Source organism: Erythrolamprus reginae, chromosome 1 (assembly GCF_031021105.1).
Source record: "Erythrolamprus reginae isolate rEryReg1 chromosome 1, rEryReg1.hap1, whole genome shotgun sequence".
NCBI lineage: Eukaryota > Metazoa > Chordata > Lepidosauria > Squamata > Dipsadidae > Erythrolamprus > Erythrolamprus reginae.
The window spans coordinates 239,171,072-239,198,735 of record NC_091950.1 but is presented as its reverse complement, the minus strand read 5'-3'; the positions used below and the strand labels follow the sequence as shown (position 1 = coordinate 239,198,735).

At 37.8% G+C, this 27,664-nt stretch overlaps 2 protein-coding genes across 11 annotated transcripts in view; one reads left to right on the top strand and one right to left on the bottom strand.

Moving 5' to 3' along the window:
• The window catches only part of SEL1L2 (SEL1L2 adaptor subunit of SYVN1 ubiquitin ligase), a 50,709-nt gene extending 37,104 nt beyond the window's left edge, over window positions 1–13,605 (bottom strand). For 4 of the 8 annotated variants that reach the window (XM_070732609.1, XM_070732611.1, XM_070732610.1 and 1 more), the window contains exons 1-3: window positions 13,307–13,605; window positions 9,960–10,009; window positions 2,454–2,517 (exon numbers count right to left, since the gene is read on the bottom strand). In XM_070732609.1, coding sequence (XP_070588710.1) covers window positions 2,454–2,517; window positions 9,960–10,009; window positions 13,307–13,361 — 169 coding nt within the window. In that variant the 5' untranslated portion in view covers window positions 13,362–13,605. Of the gene's footprint in view, window positions 1–2,453; window positions 2,518–9,959; window positions 10,010–11,718; window positions 11,769–13,062; window positions 13,285–13,306 lie in introns of those variants that run through there. The other 4 variants (XM_070732613.1, XM_070732615.1, XM_070732614.1 and 1 more) reach the window with 4 other exon arrangements.
• A 5,613-nt stretch (window positions 13,606–19,218) lies between these two features.
• Window positions 19,219–27,664, top strand: part of MACROD2 (mono-ADP ribosylhydrolase 2) — a 1,339,842-nt gene continuing 1,331,396 nt past the window's right edge. For 2 of the 3 annotated variants that reach the window (XM_070732608.1, XM_070732606.1), the window contains exons 1-2: window positions 19,256–19,496; window positions 22,183–22,299. In XM_070732608.1, coding sequence (XP_070588709.1) covers window positions 19,451–19,496; window positions 22,183–22,299 — 163 coding nt within the window. In that variant the 5' untranslated portion in view covers window positions 19,256–19,450. Of the gene's footprint in view, window positions 19,497–22,182; window positions 22,300–27,664 lie in introns of all 3 variants that reach the window. The other variant, XM_070732607.1, reaches the window with a different exon arrangement.

Below are 27,664 nucleotides of genomic sequence, written 5' to 3'. Positions count from 1 at the left end.
AGGAATCCAGTTTTGAAGGATTTTAACTCTTAGGTTTTAGCTTTGTTCCTGATCGAGCTACTTTTTTTACTTTTTAATTTATTGTTAATATTGTTAATTTGTTTACCCTCTTTTAAATTTACAGAGCTAGTTTACTGGTTTTCTTTAAAATAAATATTCTAAAGCATGTCTCAATTAATGTAATTTTATTGTTTTCCATTTTTATAAGTTACCAGTAGCCACTGCATTTTCTAACCTCGGCTTATACTCGGGTCAATACGTTTTCCCAGTTTTTGTGGCAAAAATTGGTGCCTCGGCTTATACTCGGGTCGGCTTATACTCGAGTATATACGGTAACCTCTTTTTAGGAATAGATAATAGCTAATCCCTGTTATTTTTGCTTTCGTTCTTGATAATTTTCTCTTTATTTTACACCAGAACATAATTGCATTTCTTCCAATGGTTAAGCACAATCATTGCATACATTACATGCATAAAGAAATGTCACTGCCATTCCTAAGCGAATTTATATTTTAACATGTTTAAACCATCCAGTCTTAATTATTAAACTCATTCCTACGTTTTCTGATTTCCTGTATTTCTCTGAGAAACTAATACTTATAGCATTAGTTTCAATTTTACATGTTAATATTATTTCAATGCAGGTCTCTAGAATTGTTGTACTTACTTCAATTTTATCGCAAATCATTTAATTACTTTGTCTTTTTCAATTCCATTCATTCTGCTGAAGTTTTCTTGTTTAGCCCTCTTTCATATTTTTTAAAAAATTATGTTTTAATTTACATGAGAATTGTTCTGCATTTGCTCTTTTCATATCTTTCTTCCTTTCCTTTTTCTATTACTCCTTAATACGTGGATATTGTCTCTTCTTGCAGTTTTTTTATTGTCATATTTTCACCACTTGTATTCTTTTTCTTCCATATTGATTTCTTCCAAGACTCACTTTTAACATTACTCACTGTAGTGCACTACATGCAGATTCCAATAAGAAAGTTTTAATATAAAGATTAGGGGTAAAGTACAAGATCTTGGATATTATATTAGGAACTTCCGGCCCTCATTTTACTGAGTTCATTAAGATAGGACCTGTTTGAATATTTTTAATTTCTTCTAGAGCTCTTTACTGTCTGAATCAGTTTCCACATGAAATATATTATTAATTATTTTGTCTCCCATCTATTAGTTAATTGCATCTAACATTGTTCCTCTTATTTTCCTAGTCTTTCCCTTCCAATCACTCCCAATAGCTAGGAGGTAATGGTCTGCTGCATTGGTGGTATTTGGCTGGTTCTATCTGGATTGGTGAACTAGTAGCGCTGATTGCGGGTGACCCAGCCCACCGGATGTGATGTAAGCATGTTGCATTTGTAGTGCGTGTGGATGAGGCACTATACCCAGCTAGGACATTTCTGAGGGAGGGACCCCTTCCTCTGACAATAAGAGGAGCCATATTACAGATAGATCTGGGATTTAAATACACCAGTTTAAAACTTGGACAAATGAGTTGAACTTAAGGAGATGGAATGCAAACACAGTAATATAAGGGATTTCTTGGGAACACAAGTGTTGGGCACTTGTATTTCCAATAAATAGACTGCTGTCTCCCACAATTACATCTCCCCATACCTGACAACATTGAGATACTATGATCCACCTTATTCACCCCACTAGTCTCTCCAGCTCACATCCTTGTCTTCACCTCTGATTCTCAATACATACAACCATCTAATTACATGCATTAGAAGATAAAGAAACCTGATAGGCCCTGTAGCACTCAACTGTCAATCATGTGAATGATAACTGCAAGTACTCAATCTCAAAATTGTCACCATGTACTCAAAATCATCCCATGTATATACTGTATGTTTATATTCTTACTGTATCTTATATATGAGTGACAATTAATAATGAATAAAATAAATGTATTCATCAACTCTATGAGAACAGCCCACCTTCATTCAGACTTATTTCCTCCTATCCCTTTCTTAAATTTCAGAGATAACTTACCTATTTCTTAATTCATGCTCTTTACCATGTATTCCTCTTATATTTCAAGACACAATTGTTCAAATGCCATCTCCATCACCAGATAGACTCTTAGATAGAGTCCTCTACCACTTGTTATGGCTTTGATTATTTAACACTTGTTAATAATACAGCACATTCTTGATTTACAAACTAATGGTGAAATAAAGAGGTTGTTCAAGCAGAATATTGTTAAATCCAAATGGGATTTTACCCATGCATTTTTACACTGTTTATGCATGCATAAATGGGAATGGAAATTTATGTATGTATATTTTATGTAGTTTATACATTTTATGCATGGGCATAGGCACAGAGTATAAGAACAGATTTTCCCTGCTGCATCCAAATTCCAGTAAACGAAGGTCTGCTCACTGTATCGTAAAAGTGTAAATTAAAGCTCACTACCCTTGAAGTGAGATTATTACCTTGGCTTGGAAAAGAAACTTTTCTAAGAAGCATTAGTCCTCTTTGGATTATGTTCAGCAACTCCTGCAAAATAGTTTAATTAAACCATTTTTCAATATTGAAAGAAATTGACCTAGAAATTGTTTTATGGTACATGTTTAGGTGATGGTAACCGACTGTGGGGTGCCACATAATAGTACACAAACTAGTTTGTTTTTAAAAGAACATTATACACGGGATTAGTCTGCTAGGCTAAGGGGCATGAGAAAATGTTTCAGTAGTTCATTGATTATTGGCATTGAAATTTAGAAAATAATTGTGTCACATTACCAATGACAAATAATGGGTTTTTTTTGTTAATTTAACAATTCCAACTGACCCCAATAATTTCAACTGATTTTAAGTGGTCATTACAATACTAAGCTTTCTACACAAATGACAAAAATAGGTTTTCAATGGTCTGACCTATCACATCCTGCTCACATCTTTGCAAAAGATTGTTTGCCTAGCTATTTGTGTAAACTATACCTGCCAAGATTGCTTCCCTTTTGTTTTTCAGAAAATAAACTCTTTTTAGGGCTTTACTTCATTTTTACCTCTAAAAATAAATAGCCTTTCACAATTACACAAGAAGGTATATTCCTATCTTTTAATTTAAGTAACTCAAGGAAGAACACATACAGTATAAGCATCTTTTATCCCCAATTTAGATTCTTCTTTGAATGAAATGACTCACTTTGCAGCAGATTATTTTTTCCTAGAAGTAGAAACAATGTACCAGAATAAGATAAAAACCAAGCCTCCCATTCATTAGATGCATCATCTGTCATTTAGGTTGGGAAAAAGTAAAACCAACTTCACCATAGGAAGAAAAGGCCATTCTTAATGAAAAAAAGATATTGCAATCAATGAATAAGACAATTATTTAAGCAATTAAGCTGAGTAAATTCTGCAATCCTTTGACATAAATAATTATTACTGGACTCACTTGAATCAACAGATGGCAGCAGCAGGCCATTCACATCTAAGCTCAGAGGTTAAATAGTCATAACTTCATTATTGTACTGTAAATAGTATTTAGTTGGGACACCACCAGAAAATTCAAGATCTGAAGCTTGGACTGGGAAGTCAAAAGCATTTCAAAAGAAGGGTAGGAAACCATCTCAGTAAAAATTGCTCTCCTCCCCACAAAAAACTTCTCAAAAACATTATTGTATGGTAGTGTCCATGGAATTGCAATGAAACAAATTTACAAATTTGCCATTACCATTTTGACATACATTTTTGGAAACTCAGAGGTTTTGGCCAAATAAGTGATTCCTTTTATGTGGATTAGTTATCAGCCTGAAAACCTCAGTGATAATAAATTAGACGGAATTCAATCATAACCTTTTGTTTGCGAGACTTAGTGATCTAACTATATTCCCTTTAATATGCTAATTTCATTTTTCCAATGGATCTTTTGTCCTCCATGGAAATAGGTTTCAAGACATATAGGTTCATGGGATTTGCAGGTGGAAAAAGGATTAAGGAAATATAGCCTCATCTTTTCATCTATGGGGGAAAAATTTTTTAAAATCAAAATACATCTGGAGTTAAAAACATATTCTTCAGATGGTTTTGAAAGTAATCTATAAAGAAACCACAAAAGTGAGACTGATTGTTGATTTACAGCAGCACAATGTTATAATACCATTTTTAGATAATGGATGTTCTGTATTCTTAATTTGTCTGGAAGAAATGAAAGAAACCCACTTTTTATTACTAATGAAAAAGAGAGTCACTGTTATTAGAATTCCTGAATCTGTAGCTCTATTGCTGAACTTCAACTCATAGAAACCCAGTGAATTTTAAGTATGAAAGGAGACAGAATAAAATATATAATATATATATAAATAACAATTACACATAAATCAAATTATCTTTGCTTATTATGTTATCTTTGAGTTGTCTCCCTCTTCATCTAGTATTATGGTATGTGGGAATGACCACGGGAAGCAGGAGTAATAATAATAATAATAATAATAATAATAATAATAATAATAATAATAATAATTTATTAGATTTGTATGCCGCCCCTCTCCGAAGACTCGGAGCGGCTCACAACAACAATACAGAATACAAATCCAACGATTAAAAACAAACAGTTAAAAACCCTTAATTAAAAAACAATCATACAACCCAAACAGACCATACGTAAAACAGGGCCGGGGGAATAAATTTCCCCATGCCTGGCGGCAAAGGTGGGTTTTGAGAAGTTTGCAAAAGGCAAGGAGGGTGGGGGCAATCCTAATCTCTGGGGGGAGTTGATTCCAGAGGGTCGGGGCCACCACAGAGAAGACTCTTCCCCTGGATCCCGCCAGATGACATTGTTTTGTCGACGGGATCCGGAGAAGGCCAACTCTGTGGGACCTAACCGGTCGCTGGGATTCGTGCAGCAGAAGGCGGTCCCGAAGGTATTCTGGTCCGATGCCATGAAGGGCTTTATAGGTCATAATCAACACTTTGAATTGTGACTGGAAACTGATCAGCAACCAATGCAGACTGCGGAGTGTTGATGTGACATGGGCATATCTGGGAAAGCCTGGTCACAATTCAAAGAGTAACAGCCAATCTAGACAGGAGTTTAATAAATGAAATTTGAGTGTAAAAGGGGGGTGCAAAAACTTCTCAGAAGGGACCTGCTTTTGGAAGGGTAAAAATAAAGGATACAAAAGTTACTTTCCAATTTGCAAAACTCTGTTAATGTAATCTTACAATAAAAATAGCGCTAGTGCTCCATGGTGTGCTTCTTGTCTGGACTACCTGGCAGGACTGATAGGTAGGACATTCTTGGATTTTATTAATGGAATAGGTAAAGTTCCCTGAACTGAAGTTACAAAGATATTTTGGGCAGATGGCAAGAAAGATACAGTAGTAGATAAAATAATCTTCATTGTCACTTTTTCTGTGGACACATTGACACACATTAAAAGTGAAATTCTGATGCCCACTCTCAAAATAATGTGTGTGTGTAGGTATATATGTACATGTACATATACATATATATCAGTGGTGGGTTGCTACTGGTTCAGACCAGTTCAACTGTACCGGTGGTGGAAATTTTCACCCGCTCACTGGACCAGCAATACTGGCCATGTGCCTGAACCATTTCTCTGATCATTGCATTCACAGAGGGTCATTTCCCTGATGCAATGCGAACCTGTAGGGAAGGTAAGTGGAACCCATCCCTGATATATACAGGGTTCGTTCCAAAAATAATGCATTTTTTTAAAAAGTACAGCGATCCCTCGATTTTCGCAATCTCGATCTTCGCGAAACGGCTATACCATGATTTTTCAAAAAATAATAATTAAAAAATACTCCACGGTTTTTTTGCTATACCACGGTTTTTCCCACCCGATGACGTCACTCTCTTCCTTCCTTTCTCATCTTTCTTTCTCTCTCTCTTTCTCTCTCTTGCTTCTTCCTCTCTCACACTCTCTTCCTCCCTCTCTCATCTCTTTCTTTCCTTCTCTCTCTTTCTCTATCTCTCCCCCTCTTGCTCTCGAGCGGCGGGCGGGCGAGCGAGCGGCGGGTGGGCAGCAGCGAGGAGCCGAAGATCGGGGTTTCCCCTTTGCGTGGGCGGCGGGGAAGACCCAGGGAAGGTTTCTTCAGCCGCCCAGCAGCTGATCTGCTTGGCAGCGCGGCAGCAGCGAGGAGCTGAAGATTGGGGTTTCCCCTTTGCGTGGGCGGCGGGGAAGACCCAGGGAAGGTTTCTTCGGCCGCCCAGCAGCTGATCTGCTCGGCAGCGCTGCTGCAGGAGGACCCGAAAGCCGGTGAGAGGGGTGGATCGGGCGGGCGGGTGAGCGGCGAGCGGGCAGTAGCAGCGAGGGCGCCGGACACGCTGGGGGGGTGGGGGCAGCCGACATTCAAAGCAATCTTTGTCGGCTTCCGCACTTTCATCGCTCCCCGGCTCCACCATCTGCGCATGCGCGGCCATGGAAAAAAGGGCGCGCATGCGCAGATGGTGTTTTTACTTCCGCACCACTAAATCGCGAAAAATCGAGTATCGCGAGAGGTCTTGGAACGTAACCCTCGCGATACTCGAGGGATCACTGTAATTTATTGAACAGATTTGCACAAACACTTAAAATTCTTCAAAGTACTGTCCTTGGGACTCTACACATTTTTTTCCAGTGACTCTGCCATGACCAATACGCGCCCTGGAAGGCGTCTTTGGGGACCTCTCGCAAAGTCTTTGTCACGGCTGATTGGATCTCTTCTATGGACAAAAAACGGGTTCCTTTCAGGGCTGGGAACAAAAAGAAGTTTGCTGGAGTGACGTCAGGACTATAGGGGTGGGTGGGGCAGCGTTGGTACCTGGTGTTTGGCCAGGAACTCGTGGACTCGTAGCAAGGTGCGTTTTTCGTCCATAGAAGAGATCCAATCAGCCGTGACGAAGACCTTGTGAGAGGTCCCCAAAGACGCCTTTCAGAGTGCATACCGGTCATGGCAGAGTTGCTGGAAAAAATGTGTAGAGGCCCAAGGACAGTACTTTGAAGAATTTTAAGTGTTTGTGAAAATCTGTTCAATAAATTACTTTAAAAAAAATAATTGCACTACTTTTGGAACACATCCTGTATACCTTTGCACACACACACACACACACACACACACACACCAGTGTATATATAAACAGTTCAGCTTTTTTGTGAGCAGAGAACAATTTATAAACAGCTGTAAACAGTTCAGAGTCATGGTGGTGTAGTGATTACAATGCAGTATTGCAGACAAACTCTGAATTCTACTGCCACAAATTCAATCCTGACCAGCTTAAGGTTGACTCAGCCTTCCATCCTTCTGAGGTCAGTAAAAATGAGGACCCAGATTTTTTTTGGGATGGAGGCAATATGCTGATTCTGTAAACCACTTAGACAGGACTGTAAAACACTATGAAGCAGTATATGCAGTAAGTCTAAATGCTATTGGTAGTACTATTTTGAATACATAGCAGAGGAAAGAGTCTTGAGAGTTACCAAAGTTGATACTATATGGTACAAAGCCATTACATAATCTAATTCTGCCTTGGATACCACTAAGCCTTTTCCCTGAAGGTTACAAAGAAAACTGGTCATGGAGAGGATGTTTAGCGACCCTGACAATACTGCAGAACCTGGTCAAAGCAGCACTTATGTGCCATGTCTTGGATAGAAGGAAGTGAACTTCCAAAAATCTTTTCTTCCATCCTCACCACTCTCTGCACAGCCCTCCTGCCTGAAAAAAGTAGTACAGTGATACCTTGTCTTACAAACTTAATTGGTTCCAGGACAAGGTTCTTAAGGTGAAATGTTTGTAAGACGAAACAATGTTTCCCATAGGAATCAATGGAAAAGCGATTAATGCGTGCAAGCCCAAAATTCACCCCTTTTGCCAGCCTAAGCACCCGTTTTTGTGCTGCTGGGATTCCCCTGAGGCTTCCCTCCATGGGAAACCCCACCTCCAGACTTCCGTGTTTTTGTGATGCTGCAATTTCACTGAGGCTCCCCTCGCTGGGAAACCCCACCTCCGGACTTCCATTGCCAGCGAAGCGCCCATTTTTGTGCTGCTGGGATTTCCCTGCAGCATCACAAAAACATGGAAGTCCGGAGGTGGGGTTTCCCATGGAGGGGAGCCTCAGGGGAATCCCATGAGCACAAAAATGGGTGCTTCACTGGCAACGGTAATCCAGAGGCGGGGCATCCCAGCTGCGGCAGTGGGTTTGTAAGGTGAAAATAGTTTGTAAGAAGAGGCAAAAAAACCCTTAAATCCCGGGTTTATATCTCGAAAAGTTTGTATGACGAAGTGTTTGTAAGATGAGGCATCACTGTACTTCCAAACCAAACAGTAATACAATACAACGAGATGTTTTCAATCATCCCTCTATAGAAAGTAGTAAAGACAAGGGTAGGAAGATCTGCTCTTCTCATATGACACAGAAAATGCAGCCACTGCTGTGCACACTTCATCAGTGTCTCACTGTTGAGTGACTAAGCTAATCTACTCATTAGCAGCATACTCAGAAACTAGATACTTCTAACCACCTCCACAGTTGAATAATTAATACACAGAGGTATGTGGCTGTCCCTGCCTTTTTTAAAATTGACAATGATCTCTTTTGTTCTTCCTACATTTAGAAGAGGCAGTCCACCAAACCCTCTACCTCCTCTCTGTAAGCACCCTCCTTGTCATCCTGAATAAGGTCCCCTATTGTGGTGTCATCTGCATGCTTCATAATATAGTTGGTGGGGAATCTTGCACCGCATGGGGCAACAGGCTGAGCAACAGCAGATTTAGGACACAGCCCTGAGGAACAGTGTTATAAATATTAGTCCCAGCTCACACATACTGGGACCTATCTGTGAGAAAATTAAGGAATCCATTTGCACAAAAGAGTATTACAGCCTAAAAGGACCTGTTTGTCTACTAAATGCTGAAGAACGATCGTATTAAATGCCGAACTGAAGTGCACCAAGTTCAGATGGAAAGCAGAAGAAATAGCATCCTCTGTGGAACCATTCGGATGGTAAGCAAACTGAAGTGAGTCAAATGCTGGAAGGAGGCTGGATACAACAAAGTCTTTTATCAGTCTTTCAAAATGATGGACGTAAGTGCAACCTGACAATAATTAATAAAGACCCATGATTGAAGACTTTTTTGGCACTAGGAAAAAAAATGCAGTTTTAAAAACATGTGTGTTTTAGGTTCAATTGTAGATTCTTCCAATGGACCTGGGCTTGAACTAGATTGTCTTTAAGAGCCAACGTTCTCTGATTTTATGATTCCATTCCAGAACCTGAGCCGGGGTGGCGCAGCAGGTAGAGTGCTTTACTGCAGGCCACTGAAGCTGACTATAGATCTGAAGGTCAGCGGTTCAAATCTCATCACCGGCTCAAGGCTGACTCAGCCTTCCATCCTTCCGAGGTGGATAAAATGAGGACCCGGATTGTGGGGGCAATAGCCTAGTTCTGTTAAAAAGTGCTATTGCTAACATGTTGTAAGCCGCCCTGAGTCTAAGGAAAAGGGCGGCATAAAAATTGAATAAATAAATAAATAAACAAATAAACAAACAAACAAACAAACAAACAAACCTGAAAGAACAATTAAACACTTGCTTATAGCTTTGAAAAGATGGCAGAGTGTGATTGTATCTGAGCATCAATTTGTAACACCTTATTCAGAATAGATCTGAATAACACCTTATATGAATTCAGAATATCTGGGGAATCCAGAGCATGGTCTTTCGAGACTGAAGGATGCCAATGCAATTCAGAATATTCGCTTTTCAGGTAAACTTAGAATTCAACATGTGGCTATTTTAAAATGTATCGATTTCAAGAATGATATGCCCTATACAATGTTATATTTTTCCAGATCAAATGAAATTTTTATTGCCCTTGCATATGAAATAACCATAAAATTATTTTTACTTGATCATTAATATTATTTTTAATACCGTAATTAAAATGATATATAAAAACTGATACATTTTAAACAGTGCTAATTACCTCTTCTGAAAAGTCATCTTCTCTCTGATCATCGGGATTATCTTCTGTTTCTGTAAGAAGAAAACATACTCCTCTAATCTATTACAAGTTTCTCAAAAAGGAAGCCAAATTGAAGTATAAGTAAAAACAATTCATAATCTACAGTTTGGCAATATAATTTTGACCACAAACTATCTTGAATGTCAGATTATTTTATTATTTGACTCTAATAAAAGAACTGCCTGACTATAGATGCTTAAAATATAAGACATTTTCCCACTTATGTATCAATTCATACTGAGAGAAAAGAATATTCCAATTAGATTTCTAAGAATATGGAAGAACTAAGTTTGACTTTGAATAAGTAAGCCTTATCTCTTTGCCAGAAAAGAAAATTCCATATCAGTGAAAAGTCTATATATTAGGACTGCACTATGTATTTAGCTTTTATGGACATTTTTATAAAACCCCATACATGTGAAATGAATGGATAGTCATTTCATCCTCTGAAAGGTCAAATTTATCATTAAAGTACTTCAGCTATAGAATATATTCAACTTAGAACAGCAATCAAGTATTAGTTTTAGGATATTTATTCCAAAACATAGAGAATGATATATCCACAAATAACACAAAAGTAGGAATATTTAGTGATTTGCCCTATAGGAGACTTCCAGTTTCTCAGCAACCAAGTTCATTGTTTTTTGCTATACTTCAAAACGATTAAACATTAGTAGACATAACCAAAGCCATATTTAAAAGACTAAGGTATACGATATTTACATAGGAAGCAAGTATAATTTGGAACACTGAATCACATTGCATCCATCAATAATAATAATAGTAATAATTTATTAGATTTGTATGCCGCCCCCTCCGCAGACTCGGGGTGGCTCACAACAATAATAACAATATGACAATGTAACAAATCTAACACACACCCAAGTTGTCTTCTTAACAACAGTGCAAAAATGATATGGCATTGCCTTCTAGGACTTTAAAAAAATTATTTGTGCCCAACTTAATCTAGAACATTTGGACTTCCCAATGGTTTTTCACCTCAATACTACCTTGATCCAATTGCTTGGTTTTTCAACATAAAATATAATTAGTCCTTAACTTATGACCACAATTGAGCTCAATTGTTGCTAAGCAAGAAAGTCATTGAGTATTGCATCATTTTATGAGCTTTCTTGCCACAATTGTTAAGTGAATCACTGCTGGTGTTAAGTTACTAACATGATTATTAAGTAAAAATGGCTTCCCCATTATCTTTGCTTGTCAGAAGTTTGCAAAAGATTATCACCTCGGGACACTGTAACGGTCATAAATACATGACAGTTGCCAAGTGTCTGAGAGCATATGCACTAATGACAAATTCCTTGTGTGCCCTATCACACTTGGCCAATAAAGAATTCTATTCTATTCTATTCTAACCACATCACTATGGGGATGCTGCAAGGGTTGTGTGTGTGAAAAATGGCCATAAGTCATTTTTTACAATGTTGTTGAAGAGTCACTAAATGAAAGGTTGCAAAGCAAAGGGTACCTGTAACTCTGACTCTACTCACTCTATTAACCCTCCGGGTACTTATAACTTCTATAACTCTTTGGAATGGATTCTATAAACAGAGATTGAAAATCAACAGCTTATGGGACTTTTTCCTAGTGGAGGATGCTCCCCTACTGCCGTTTGTTCAAAAGCCGTGTTGCTTATTTAAGATGGGAATTATATGAACTTAAAAAGAGAGAATGTAGAGACTTTACAACTAGACAATACCTACTAAAAGCACAGCTGATTATCTCCATCTTCAAACTTTTAACTTCAGTCAAAAATAAGGTTGACCTATTAATGGAGTCCTTTGGACAATTTACTGAGAGTCAGCCAAATAAAAGCAAAAGCTATAAAATCACCTGCTGTTCACATCAATGAGTGGTTCACAAGGAAACTATAACTGACCCAATTCCTGACTCTACTAGGAGAGTAAGAAATAAGTGGGGAGGTTTCAACTATTAAGCAGGAAAAGGTCAGAACAAAATTATTGCAACCATCACTTATTTGAAATTCTCCATTGAAAAAATACAGTTAAAACTCCGCTCTTGCAATCCTATATGCCAGACCTTCCAAATCTGGTGTTTTGATAAATCATATTATTTCTAATTAGCCTGGTGAAGGTATGAATATGTCAATTGTTGTGCAATTTATCTGGAGGGTACCAGATAAATTTCTGAAAGTTTCTTTACACACTTTCATGAGAATGTCTGATTAAATATATGTAAGGAATGGCACTGGAATGGAACAATGTTGATTAAGTTTCCCAGTATTTGTAGGAAACGTTTACAACTTGAAGTTGCAAGCCATAACATGTGCAGGGTAAGAAGGGAAAACATTCAGCTTTCAAAGAGGAAGCAAAAAAAGAATTTATTCATTTGTGTACTGACACAAATAAAAGCTTATGCACTAACATGTATTTAACTCTGCAGAGCATTTCAGGACAATATGAACCTGAGGGCAGATGTAGAGCATTATAAAATACAATCAGAGATGTATTTATTTATTTATTTACATATGGCTGGCAGAGTCACGAACTAGATATCTAAGACATTATCTTGGGGACAATGAAGCCTGTTTCATTACATTGAAACAAACAAAATACTGCCACAGAATTGGAAGGGGCCTTGGAGGTCTTCTAGAAAAATGCTGCAAATGATAAATATATTTTGGAATCTGTTTCAAATGTTTTATTATGAAAACCAGGCTTTTTGATCCATGAAAATCATGACTGACATCCCTTGGGTACCATTTGTTGGGGGGGTCAAGGGAAAGGGAGGGTTTTGGCTTCTCTTTCTGCTCAAGATCCCCATGTACAATTGGTGGGCCACTGTGTGACACAGAATGCTGGACTCCATAGGCTTTGGCCTGATTCATCACAGTTCTTCTTATACTCTTATGTTCTTATGACAATCTGTTTGTGGATGGACCATGGACCATGTGTTACATCTGATTTTTTAAAACAAATATCTGATGGACATCCATGAGAACAGTGTAATAGCCTCTCTTGATTTTATTATTTTACATCCCTATTATTTTCACAAAAAAGTCAAGGCGGTGGTCATAACATACCTTCTTCCTCCTATTTTCCCAACAACAACAACAACCCTGTGAGGTGGATTAAGCTGGGACAGAGCTACTGGTTCAAAGTCACCCAAGCTGACTTTCAGGGCTAAGAACTTGAACTCAGCGTCTCCTGCTTTCTAGCCTGGCCGTTTACCTCATTCTTTCTGCGAATAAACACTTAATGGCAATCGGCAACCCTCCCGGCTCCCCACGCTCGCAAAAAGGAGGAAGCCGAATCCCAGATACATACTAGAAACGGCGATCCAGAAGTGCATCAAACACAGCACTAAAAACTGAGTCTTCATCTCAAATGAATCCCAATGTAAGCCTTTGCAGGGGCGGGGTGAGGGAATTTCCTTGAACAGGCGCGATCGGGGACGATCTTAGAATTCCCGATTGCTTAAGTAATGAGATACGGCGCCATATACATAATACCACCTGAAGCGATTCCTCAATATTATCATAGCATATTGGGAAATGACTTCTACTAGGAGCTCTCGTGTCCCGTCCCTGCTACGCAGCGCCTCCTTTTGCTTCTCGGTTTTCTCCAAGTTGATGCGGTTACCTAGCAACTATTTTTCTTTATACACCAGCTAGCCAATCATGTGTTTCAGTCTCCTGCTGAACCGCTACCCGGAAAAAGCAGGCAGGATCTTCAGCCTTCGCAGTTATTCCTGGGCAGGAACACCTGCGGCCACAAATAACAGCAGCAGCAGCAGCTTACTTTCAGTCGAAACCTGAATTGCTCAGTGTCCTCCTCTCCCTGTTGTAACATCTTAAGCGAGATCATTTTTTATATGCCCCTTTTAAAGATAGCTTAGGGAGCTTCAGCTTTGGGACTCCAAGGGAAGTCAATAGATGAACGTGCAGGATATATTAAAAAGTTTAAAAAAAAAATCATTCCTTCTGCTTGTAATCTTTTTTCCTCATGTGCTCTTGTCTTTTCCCTGTCTTTTCTTCATCTCATTAGGAATCAATTTCTTTTCTTCTCTATAGTATTTGAAATTTGGCTGTAGAAAACAAAAATTGCAATTAGCCTAGCAGGGGGCTTTTAAATTGGAATTGCCCAGTACTTGGAAAGATGAGCATAAGATTGAAAAGTTTTAAAAGAAAAATCTTGAAGCAGGGCAAACTACTTCACTGTAATACCAGGAAAACATGAAACTATTCATGTAGAACCAGAAGTTGAGCTGGTCTTATAAGAATGTATTTAAAGCAGGTACAGTATAGACATATTTGGAGTGAAATATAAATAATAAGAGACAAAATCTAGAGTGGAAGGAGAGAATATAAAGCACCCCAAATGCATATTTGACTGTTCGCACAATATGGTTACCAATGATTAATGGAACTGTGCCTTTCCTAAATCAATATTTTGGGTTGATACAATGGCCACAAAGAGCTACACAGGATGGTTTCATGCAACATGGTAAGCTAAAATGTGACTATAGGTAGTCTATGGCCTCTGATACCAAAAGGTAGATGAACTTTTAAACCTCTTTCACAGAAGACCCTAGTGCTATCAATTAAATAAAACATTTTATTGTTCCCTTCTTAAATGATTTTTCATGGCAAGAAAAACAACTGAGAATGTGGTGAAATAAAAGGTTCTGTAAAGAATGTTGCCTTCCATTATTCTTCCATTGTTTTTTTTCAAAGTTAATCAATTATACCTATCCAGGCTTCATGCTCTGGGGAATCCAGAGCATGATACCATGATACCATGGTCTTTCAAGACTGAAGGATGCCAATGCAATTTTTTTATTATTTTTATTATTATTATTATTATTATTATTATTATTATTATTATTATTATTTAGATTTGTATTTAGATGACAGTGGTTTGGTTAAACTAGTTCATGTATCTGGGATACTTCAGTATGATATATTGTGCGATTATCGTTATCATTTGTGAAAGGGGTAGGAAGAGGGTTAAACAATATTTTCTTCCATTTATAACAACCTTTCCTGCTCTTTTTTCCTTCCATCAGTAAATGTGTTTCCTTAAATGTATTAGGGAAAGAGGGAATGGCAGTATGATATATATTGATAGAGGACAGTGGGATCCATGAATGCTCCAGCACCTTGGAAGAATTAACCCAGAAAAGCAATATAAAGGAAGAGGCAATTGAAAAGTGATTCAGGTTTAGGGCCTGTAAATCATTTGTTTTAGGCGTTGTCAGAAGAAACAGCTGAATCTGACTTGTTGTAGGTCAGATTCCTGTCTCCTATTTCTATCTGTAATAGTGACAAAATATTTCAGATGTCTACTAGTTTAATTTTTATTCCATCTTTATCTTTGTTATCCTTTTTGTTTAATGTACACTGAGAGCATATGCACTAAAGGCAAATTCCTTGTGTATCCAATCACACTTGGCCAATAAAGAATTCTATTATATTTTAAATAATTTATCTTTTAAATAATTCAAGATCAGAATATACCTAATAATCCTTCCTCCTCATTATTTTCCATATAACAATTCTATGGTCATTATCTAGAATCCACAACATGGATTCTAGATTCTAGAACATCTAAGCATCTATCTGAGAATAAGTTCCTCTGAATTGATACCCAGACGTTCTGTTAAATATACTTTAAGATGACAATGTGAATTGTTCAAAATAGATATGGAACAGAGCAGCAATGAAATAGAATGAATAAATGAACATGTTTAAATTCAGTGTGATTCATGGTATAATATAAGTGTGTTTCTGTAATGGTCAGCCCAACAAGTATATTATTTAGCAAAACAGAAAAATGTACCTGGAAAAAACAGTCAATTGAAGAGTTAATTAACTTGTGTACCAGAATTGAAATATAAGTCAATATCCCTTTGGATACATACCCCTACATCCTTTGCTCCTTGATTTTAATGATCTAATTTAGAGAGAGTGTTTTTTTCTGGCTACTGTTAAAACATATGGAGTATCACAGGTTGCCTATATAAAATAAGAATGGACACAACTTCAGAAAATTAAACTAAATAATCAAAACTCATTTATATCCAAAGTTCATATAGGTTTCTATTCCTGATTTGTTTGTTCAAGTAAATGTTAGTACTATTTCTTTTATTTCTTTTCAGGAACTTCTATCACAGACAATAATGGCTATGCAAATTCTCTTAATCTTTTATGAAGAAGATATGACCACAAAAGTAACTTGTGTCTCTCTTTTATGAAAGTAACATCAATCAATACTAACAGAAAAGATTATTGTAAGTCATGATGAGACCCTCCAGATATATGGGCCTGTTTATCAAACAGTCATGCAGAGTTTAAATAGGACGCTAAACCATATTCTATGAAATCATGTTTTATTATTGAGTAAACCACAATTAGCTAGTATCACACAGCAGATGAAACCATAAATCACACTGATTGAGTTGACATAATATTCAAGTTTATTGTATCATATTTTGATGCAGAAGAAAGTGTAAATAATTTTAGATATCCCAGAGAGAGTGTGTGTGTGAGAGAGAAAGCAAGAGAGAGAGAAAGAGAGAATTACATCATTTTAACAACATTGAATGAACAGGCATCCAGTATGGTAGATTAAAAACAAAATCTTCTCAACATTTCCAATCTGTCTATTATTAGCTTAGAAAAGTTGGTTTGGAGATCACTGCTTTTTATCCAGAAATAATTCAGAAAAACTGAAAGATATTGAGGTTTAAAAAAAAAAAAAAAAAAGAAGTTGAACAATAGTTCATGTTCTACAGTGGCACACAGAAATAGCCAGAAATGAATAGTTAGTCCTCCATTTACTATGACAATTGAACCCCAAAATTCAGTTGCTAGGTGAAAAGTGTTAAGTGAGTTTTGCCCCATTTAATGACTTTTCTTGCAACAGTTGTTAAGTGAATCACTGCGGTTAAGTTAATTATGGGGATGCTGCAGTGGTCATAAGTGTGAAAAATGGTTTTTCAGTGCTGTTGTAACTTTGAAACGTCATTAACTGTTCTAAGTCAAGGACTATGTGTTCCCGAAAGACAGAGACTGAGGGCTCTGGCCAAGTGTGCTAAAGCTAATAAACTGAGCAACTGAGCAAAGCAAGATTGTTGGTAAATTTCTGAAAGGACTTGGTTTAAGATCCACAAAAAAACATTTGCATTACTTTGCTGCTCCTAACCCTTCAAATATAGTGAATGTATCACCAAATACAAACTTTACCCCCCAAAGGCTCTTGTGAGAATGTACCTAGCGCAGGTTCAGCTATATTGGGAATAAAAGATACAGTGATACCTCTACTTATGAACTTAATTTATTCAGTGACCAGGTTCTTAAGTAGAAAAGTTTGTAAGAAGCAATTTTTCCCATAGGAATCAATGTAAAAGCAAATAATGTGTGTGATTAGGGAAAGGGCAGGGAGGGTGGAGGCCCTGTTTCCTCCCAGGAGATTCCTAGAGAGGCCCCATGGAGCCTTTCCCCCACCTTTTCCGGCCCTGTTTCCTCCCAGGAGATTCCTACAGAGGCCCCATGGAGGGTTCTCCCTGCCTTTTCTGGTTAAAGTTTCGGAGGCTCGGTGTTTGTAAGTAGAAAATGATTCTTGAGAAGAGGCAAAAAAATCTTGAACACCCGGTTCTTATCTAGAAAAGATTGTAAGTAGAGGCGTTTGTAAGTAGAGGTACCACTGTACCAGAGAAAATCTGGAGTGGAAGGTGAATGAAAAGCATCCCATGGAATGGAAAAATGTAAACCTGCTCCCAGAGGTGTTTTACTTATAATATTATTGATAATGGTGTTATTATGTTTCTTAATGTTCTTAAACTTCCCTTAAGGGGAAGATTTTTATGCAGGTAAACATTACTCAAAACACTGAGTGTGGGTGATAAAATTAAGCAAAGCGCAAACCACATTTATTCAGAAGTTGCAAAACCACCCTACACTGTACCCACAGAAAGCTTTATTAATCAACAAGAAACTGAGGAAAGTCCCATGGTGTTCAGTGGGTCTGTCACCTCCCTCCAATAACTGCAGGCACACGCTGATTTGGAGCAAGCAAATTAACAGAGCTGGAAGGGACCTTGTAGGTCATCTAGTCCAACCCCTCCCCATGCCCAAGCAGGAGACCCACACAGTAGAAAGCCTTTAGAACCCTGGTTCCCAATGTCAGGCCCACTCCCCACAGGGGGGCAATTTGATTTTTAATAGGGACAATTGGAAACTTATTTAAATGTTAATGGCCTTTTTAGGCTTCCTCCAGGAGTAGGAATTCACTTTTTGAATAGTAAGACTTATGTGTAATGGGGCGGGGATGATTTTAGAGATGCTTAGATGGGGCATGGGCAAAAGATGGTTGGGAATCATTGCTGTAGAGATTCTCAGTCATCTAGGTCATAGTTGTCCCAAAGCTGCGTTTTCAGGAGGCAACTGGACTTTGTTTTTTTCCTTGAAGACGGTTTTGTTTTTCATTCAGGAAGCTTCTTCAGTTCTGACAGGATCATGGGGAATGGAAGGATTTATGTTCCTTGCAGACAGCTGGTCATTTGCATGCTTTTAGGGGGTGTTGAAGCACTTGGAGGTTTATCTATATCTTCAGGGTCATCTGAATCTCCTGGCACCTGTAAGCTGCAGTTTTTCTCTGGAAATCCATTCCAACTCCCATTCAATTCCAAAGCTGTTTACCCGAAATTGTATAGATAAAAGTCCGTAGGGATTCTCAAGTAATCCAGTTAGCTGTTCCAAAGGTGCTTTTTCAAGGAGGCAACTGGACTTTCTTGTTGTTGTTTCTTTTTCTTTTGAAGACGTTTCGCTCCTCATCCAAGAGGCTTCTTCAGCTCTGACAGGAAACTAGAAAGTCGACTTGCCTCCTGCAAAAAGCACCTTTGGGACACACCAGTTGAAACTTACACGAGAGCGAACGAGCAAGCAATGCCCCAAAGGAGCCACCCACTCCAAGGTGACAAAACCCTCCCAAAAGCCCGCCATTTCTCTTCTCAATCAACACAGGAGCGAACTTCCGCCCGGGGCGCGGCGTTTATTTTTCTTCGTGCTCCGCCCCGAGCCCCTTTAGCGCGCTTCTTCCTCCCCGTTCGACGCGTCCTCCTGCCCCTTTAAAAAAAAAAAGCCTCCCCCCCTCCCCGCCAACTCCAGAGCGCAAGTGGGCGGGGCGCGTCGCTTGAACGGCGTCTCGCAAGGCCAACGGGCGGCGGGCGAGGAGGCGGGCGTTGCGGGGGTGTCTGTCGGGTTAGAACGAGGCGTGACCCAGTTGACGCGCGCTGGAAGGCGAGGGTAGTGGGGAAGGAGGCAGAGGTGCCAAACAGCCGCCGACGCCGCCACTCTCGCTACCCCCCCCCCCCCAGCGGTGCCGTCGCCCAGCCGGGTCAGCGTGCTTCTCCCTCCGCCCGTGAGCCTGGGGAACCTGCAGCTCAAAGCCGCCGCTAGCCACAGCACCATGTACCCCGGGAACAAGCGGAAAAAGCTCTGGCGGGAGGAGAAAGGTACTGACCTCCTTCACCTGGACAAGCGCCTCCCGGGGCGAGCGGAGGGTGTGAGGGGCGGGCAGTCCTCCCCCCTCCCAACAACAACGCCGCCTCTCCCACTCGTGTTTCCTTCGCGAGGCGTGCGGGCAAAAATAAAAAAGGCTGCCGTCCCTCCTTTCCCCCTCCTCCTCCGCGCGAGTCTGCCTTGCTCTCACCTGAGCGACGTTGCTTTCCTTCTCCCGCTTCCGCCGCGATACCCTGGCAGGACAGCCGCGCTCCTCCCCTTGCTTTTGCAACGCTTATCCTCCTGACTTTAGCTGGCGGTCCCCCCCTCCCCATTTCTCTCTGTCCCTTTCTTCTCCGGGGTTAAGTAGGGACGGCATCCTCTGAACACCCCTCGCAGCAGCCTGGTTAGGGGGGCAACCCCACCCAAGAGAAGGGCAGCTTAGGGTAATCCTAACGGGCCCAGGCCTCTCTTGCTACTCAGGTGCTGCGACCTTGGCAAGGGTTCCTGGGTCAGCCTTACCTAGACGGGTCCAGGACACCCCCCCCCCCCCCGATAGGAGCTGATCAATGGGGAAGGTTGTTTTCCTTTGTGTGTGCATGTGTGTATTTTGGTTTAAGTCTGTTCTGTTTCAGAGTTGGTTACCTTCCTCTTAACTTCCTTTTCACCGCTTGGTGAACCTTTTGTTTATTCCTTGGGTACCCCTCTTTTTTAAAAAGTTATTTTCTGCCAGGTCATCATAGTTTGTTTCCCCTTAGTCCCGGGGTGCATTAACCCAGAGCAAAGCTGTCAATCTGGAATGCACTTTCCACGGGAGTTCCGGTTGCAAATTGTGCGCTTGACGTATCTCAAGAGTTGTTGTGAAGTGCCACTTTGGAAATGAAAGTGAGGTTTCTCTTTTGTCTGCTCGCCTTGTGAATCGGTTTCAAAATGCTTGGGATGGAAGCTGCTGTCCCTATTGCTGGCTGAATGAATTTCAACTTGCCTCTCACTCCAGTGCTGCCTATTGTGAAGGGGGTTTAAAAAAATGTGACAGGACTGCTAAAGCCTGGATCTTTGGGCCTTTGGGAAGATAAACGTATTGTATTTGCAAAACAAAAAGAGCATGGGTATTGTTTGCGTACTGTGTGAAAGTTGTGAGAGTTGACAACATCTATTGGATCAACTTTACCCAGTCATTTTAAATTTTGAGGATTCACTTGGTAAAATACCAGAACTTCTAATGGTTAAATGGTAATTACCTTTTCCTAATACAATATTTGATAAACATTCTTTGGTTAAACTGGAGTCACTCCATAAGATGGGGATCTTTAAATTTGACATATAAATAAAGTGAACTTTTGGTGTGAGTTTCATATGAAATGTACAGTGTAAATTCTTACGCTGTATAGATAATATCAAAGACATGGAAGAATAAAATGACTGATGTGAAGTTCAAATGTCCATCTATCCGTAAGGAGAAAACCCCCGAACTATTGACATATTTTTACTCACAGTATTTATCTGTTTGGGATTGACCATCTCTCATGCCCTTACCTGTAGATTTAGATTAGACTGTTTGAAATGCATAATATAAACTGGTATGTCAGTTTTACATAATCTATATTGATTAAACTAACAGAAACTAGATCTTTGCACTGTGAGCTTTTTAAAAAAGTCCTTTTGTAGTATGTCATTAGTGCTGTTAAAAATCTTTTAAAGTACCTTACATTCTGTACTTCTAAAGTTGAAGCCCCTAACTTCATCACAGATAAGTATATTTTGTGGGCATGGGAAATACCTGTTTTTCCACATAACTATCCTAAGTCATGCTGTGTGAAGTGTATCACTTAGTATAGAAATTTGGTTGATTTCTAAACATTGTTACAAGATACTTATAAGAATATAACACTGTATGCATTAAACTTTAAGTATTTATAATTAGAGATTAAATTGAAATGTATATACATAAAATATTGCCCAAATTAAGAATTATTAGTTACTTGCATTAAGTAAAACTTTTCAGGTTAAACTATCTTTCTCAGGCTACAACAAGTTTTATGTTTTATATGTTTCTGGTGTGATAAATTTATCTTGTAGTTTTGAAGAAAATCTAATCTTGAACACTAGAGCTTCCTTTAGGATTGCTTTAATAAACAGTTTATTAATGCTAGAAATGGGATTGCCAGTACAGATAAACAGTATTCATGCTTCCATAGCAACGTCTATGATGAATGTCACTGATAACTCAAGTGGTAGTTTTTGTATTTTATTAATTCCATAAGTGCTACACATATATTTAATCACTTTGATACAGTAGTGGAGGTTACTAATGTAGGTACTATATGCTATTTCTTGGACAAATATTTAAATGTCTAATGCTAATGGAAGATAAGTTCTAAATTATGAAATAACCATTAATAAAATAATTTCAAAAACTCTTTCAAGTTGTAACATGATGTAATAGCTTGTGGGATTTGTTAACCATAGTATCAGGAACTGTCTCTGGTAGCATTGCAAGTGAGGAATGACGATTATCATGCTTAAATGGCTTATAATAACTTATATACCGGTAATTTAAAAATTGTGTTAATATCTACTACAGAACAGTAGCATTTAATCTACTACAGAACAGTAGCATGTAAACTCCATAATTGATTCATGCTACACAGGAATCTGCTTCATAATTTTGCTAAAACATATTCATGTGCTTTCTGATAGAACGTTTGTTGAAAATGACATTGGAAGAGAGACGTAAAGAATATTTACGGGATTATGTATCCTTGAAAGATATTCCAACATGGAAGGAAGAAATGAAAAACAAAGCCCAAAGTGACGGTAAGACATCTTATTACATTTTCATTTGCACTTATGCTTTACAGCTTCATCAATGTATTGGCTTCTAAGTATATTTTATCAAACATCTCATAATTCATAGATGGCTGGTGGAAGAAATTGTAATCCAATACAACTTGAGGGGACCAAGGTGACAAAAGCTGTCTTGTGAAGTTGAACCTGAAACAGATGTAATAGGTTTTGTTACTTAATTTACTGTAGTCTAGGGCTCCCCAATTTTATCCATCTATTCAGTACTTTGGGAATCTCACAAAATAACTTCTATGAAATCTTGATAAGTTTTAAAATAACTGTTGTGAAAGATATATTCAGTTTACTAAATGACTCTTACCATCACTTCCATCTGTTACCAATAGATTACTCGTTTCCCTTTGTGTAGTTTCTGGGCAGGTGGCATATTTCCAACCAAAGAAACAAAGCTAATTTTTATTCATCGATCTCTTTATTTTCTAAGAACACTTTTTATATCCGTAAAGCACAGCAGCATTCCTGGAAATAAAAATAATGCTGCTAGCGCTTTGCTTTGCTTTTTTTACTTAAAATATAAGGTTGGTGGGTTGGCAGCTGGTGGACAGAGGTGTGAATAACTATGACTAACTGTGATTGCAATCAAATATTGGCAGCTATGAAATGAAATCATGTTTATGAAGTAGTCTCAACTAATAACCAATGAACTGACAGCACATATGTTGCTTTTATGTTGGGATAGGGAGCATATTTGCAAATTTGCTACTGCTTGTTCTTGTAATGCAAACTTTAGTTAGAGCTAGCACACTGATTAATTTTTTTTGTCTCTTAATAATATATCCCTGTTTATGCAAGTCTAAAAGGACAATTGAGTGCCAAAACACACATCATCATATTGCCCCGGTTGTCACTGGAGTCTGTCTTGTCAGGGGTTTGATTAATATTATTTATAATTGTTAATATTCTCAATTTTGATGGTGTATATAATTTTTGGATGGGATATAATAAGTAATTATACTATATATAGTACATTATACTGTGTATATAATACATTTTTAAATCAAATCCAGCTCTTCTTGTATTTTGCTTGAATTGGAGATCCCAAAAAGTTTTAAAAATAACCCAGAATAAAATAGCTGAGAACAGATAAAATTGCAAATGACTCAATATCTCAATGCTGTAGTATTTATGATCAATTTGATTTATTTTGATTTTATGTGACAGTACAGGAGTTTGCTATCTTATGGGTTGGAGTGGTTACTGAAAGCATTATGGCTGTGATGATACTTGAGAAGCCATAAAACAACGAAGAGGGATGAGGCTTAGCAAGCAAGATGTCTATGGACCTATGTTGGGATCTGCAGATTTAGTATATTCAGGAACCTGCAATTTTGATATCAATCTTGCATTCAAGGAAATGATAACTAAAGAAGATTACTCTAGATAGAGAAGCATCAGTTCTATTTTTGCTGTTATTATATAGGAATTGCACAGATTACCCAGAACTAGCAGTTTTCATTAGGGAAATAGATAAATATTTGCTGGAGAATTCTATATTTCCACTGAATAAGTCCTCTGAGTCATGTTCTAGCCTTGTACCAGATGGACATATCCTTGTTGTATTCTTGGCAATAAAGTAAAAGTGGTTTGCCATACTGCAACACTTTATTGAATATTACTAGCTGCCCAGAATCGCTTTGCAGAATGAGATAGCTGGTGTATAAATTTAATAAATACATAAAATAGAAGATGCTCACATTCACAAAATTCAATAAAGAAATTCCTGTTTAGAAAATTTTACTGCTTATTTTTTCCCAGCAAGGACTACTTTGAGAGGTCCTTGGTGCTCTTTGAGCTTGCTCATTTTCTTGTAGACTTTTCATTACCCAAACTTGGTAAGATCATGTAACATCATGTTACTGAGTTTGGGTAATGAAACATATGCAAGAAAACAAGCACAGAAAGCGCTAAGGACCCCTTATGTCAACTCTGAGCTACAAATATTCTCCTTTATTGGGAAGATAACCCGATAGATAGGTAGGTAGGTAGGTAGGTAGGTTGATAGGTTGATAGATAGATAGATAGATAGATGATACATGATAGATAGATGATAGATACCGTTCCAGATCTATAGATATAGATATATACCTTAACGTTCATTAAGTATTGACAGGAATTGCAGTCAAATGTTTAAGATCAGAGTGGAAAAGAAGTGATAATTATTCAAAAGCTGAATTATTGCTCGATCCTGTGGAAATGTCACACTACCAGTATGTCTTTGGTATCAATGCTTATCAAACTAACATCTTACAGTATGACAGTCAAACATAAACTGAAAATAAAACAAAAGATATTTTGTCATTAGTTGACTAAATAGAGAGAATTATGTTAAAAGTATCACTGCTATTTAAAGATAGTTTATCCTTTCTTCTTCTTTTTAGCCTCTTTAGGACAAGTGCCTAATTACTTTTTGAATTCTGGTTAGATGTTCATAGTCATTGACTCTAGTGTAGTGGTTCATAATCTTTTTTGGCAATGCCCCATATAAACATCCCTAAAATTCTATCCCCACCCCTGTCACATAAAATTATTACTATTCCAAAAATGAACTCCTACAACTCACATGTGGAGAAAACCTAAAAGGCCGCTTACTTGGTTTAAACAAGTTTCCAATTGTCCCCATTAAAAATCAAATTGACCCCCTATGGGGCATGGGCCTCACTTTTGGAACCACTGCTCCAGTGGCTTCTGCAATTTCAGTAGTATTTGGGAAGAGTAAAAATAAGGCTGGAAGAAAGTATTTTTTTAAACAGTTTGGTGTTTTTGTAGTGAATATAGTAGCCTCTGTTGGCTTCTTTTGGATGATGATCTAATGTTGATATGACAGTAACCTAGCAACAGTACTTAGTTATTGCTACTAATATTCTATGCAGCCCCTAACAGAACTTGGAGAAGACCAGAGGCCAAAGAAAATGGTAAAGATGCAATACTAACCATACTAAGTCATGTTGTAAAATGTAGTTTAATAATCCATACTAGCTTGATTCGTACATAGTGCTAGGCCATGTATGGATTTACATATCATACTTAATCAAAACTAAAGAAACTGCTATGGCTTATTTTGATGTGTGAATTCAGCTTAAATAATTCATATACATTTTGTTAATTTGCTATTTCTTAGTTCTGGAATTGAGGGCTACTGGACATGTTTCAGTTCCTTATATGAAAACATATAGTACAAGTTTTTCACTCCCCATCTAATCACAATTGATGAAGCTTCTTGGATGAGAAGCAAAACATCTTCTTCAAGGAAAAATCAGTCTAGTTGCCTTTAGACACTTTGAGACAATTATGACCTGGATAACTGATCATCTCCATTGATATGTACAATTTTACATGTTTACAATCCACATGTAAAACAGTAATTATATGAAGACTTTCTATTCTTTCCTGATAGATGCTCTCAAAACATCAAGTATTTAGTTGAGAAGACTCCCCCCCCCCTATTTTAATATTGCTTTTTACTCGAAAAATTGTTATAAGGTGTTTTTAATATTTGTGTGCTTCCCCTGGTACTAGATCTCTTTGTCCAGATTTTAAACATCCAGGTTCTAGCTTAAAGCCAACTTCTGTCATCTTAGCTTACATTGAACTATCAGCATTTTTACCCATCCTTTTAATCCTGGAATGTACAAACTTTGCTTTGAGCAGTTTTCTTTGTGCACGGTTGTTTAGATACGTGGTAAAGATGTGACAGTTACTGCCCACGGTAAATGAACAGTGATATTTGTAGGTCATAGAGGCAGACAGCTTTGTTCATGGTTTCCTGTGCAATATGTGGACATTGTTTAGGTTGAGAGCTGTGTAGTTTTTGCCCTTCAAATGTTGAACTAATAGGTCAGACCAAATATCATGAAGCTGTGTTCAGTGTTCTAAACCAAAACAAACTATTATGACTTAAATTCATTCAATATTCTAATAGTCAACGTGATTGATAACTTACCACTCTGCGGAGAGGGGTGGCATACAAATCTAAATTATATATATTAATTATATCAATTAATTTTCAAATTCAGCTTAAACATGTGACATATATATATATATATATATATATATATATATATATATATATATAAAATAAATAAATAAATAAATAAATAAATAAATAAATAAATAAATAAATAAATAAATAAATGTCGTATGTATAAAGAGTCAGCCAGAGAGTCTCCATCCAAATGCTTTATACTATGTTCAGGTCACTCTGATCAAGTCAATTTTCCAGAAAACCTACTGTGCTTTATCATATTTACAACACATCAGTTCTTTTTTTCCCCACAATGGAGCTCAGAATTGTGTATATACATATACATATACTCGATATTCTGTTCTGTCAATTAGGTCATTAAGCAAAACGGTCACTAAGTGAACATATGAAAAAGGGATGCTACAAAGATCACTGGCTTCTGCCATCTCATTCAGCTACAGATAGTTCTGATGAGTAATCTTTTAGTGACCATTTAAAGTTAAAATGGACCCTCTAAAAGATACTTATGATCAGTTTCTGATGGCCACCTTCTTCCTTCTCTCTCTCCCCCCCTCCCCCATTAAGTGACTGCATTGCAGGTGCTTGGAAACCAGCCTGAATTTACAGCTGTTTAGAGCGGCTCATGGTTAAATATCTGATTTACTACATTTTTGCCAAAACTGTGCATTTATATCTGCTCTTTAGGAAGAACATCCCGTAGCAAACCATGGGTTTGCTTAATGATTGTGGCATTCACTTATTGACTATGGATTAATTTAATGACCATGGTGAATTGCTTAATGGTCACAGTACAAAAATACATAAAATCAGGTTGCTCATATGATTATCTGCCTTTTGACCATCACTAATTACTGCCATAATGGGCAGGCACTATTGTTGTAAATCAAGGACTACCGGAAAAGGTGTTTTGTAAAGTCATGGTACTATTACTCCAGTGTGTGTTGTTAGGTGTCTTAAATTTGGTCATGATTGCATTGGTTGTTTGGAAAGTAAAATTTTTATTAGTGTTGTATTTGTGAATGGTCACTTAAGTTGATGAAGTTATTATGTGAGGGATGGGTGTAATATTCTGATGTCTACCAATTTAGACAATCACTACTTTAAAATCAATTTAGCTTTAAGAATGATTGCTATAGGATAGCATCCAATCCTATAGCTGTAATTTGCTTCTTTACAACTCTTTCAATTTTTTTTGTTCTAATCTTGGTCAGAATGTAACCATTGCTCTGTCTTTCTTCTAGGCTACTCTACTTCACACATGTCTTTTTAATGCTTTCCTTAACTTTTCAGAATTGTATTATTGTACTATTTATCAACCTCAAGGAAGTTGATCAG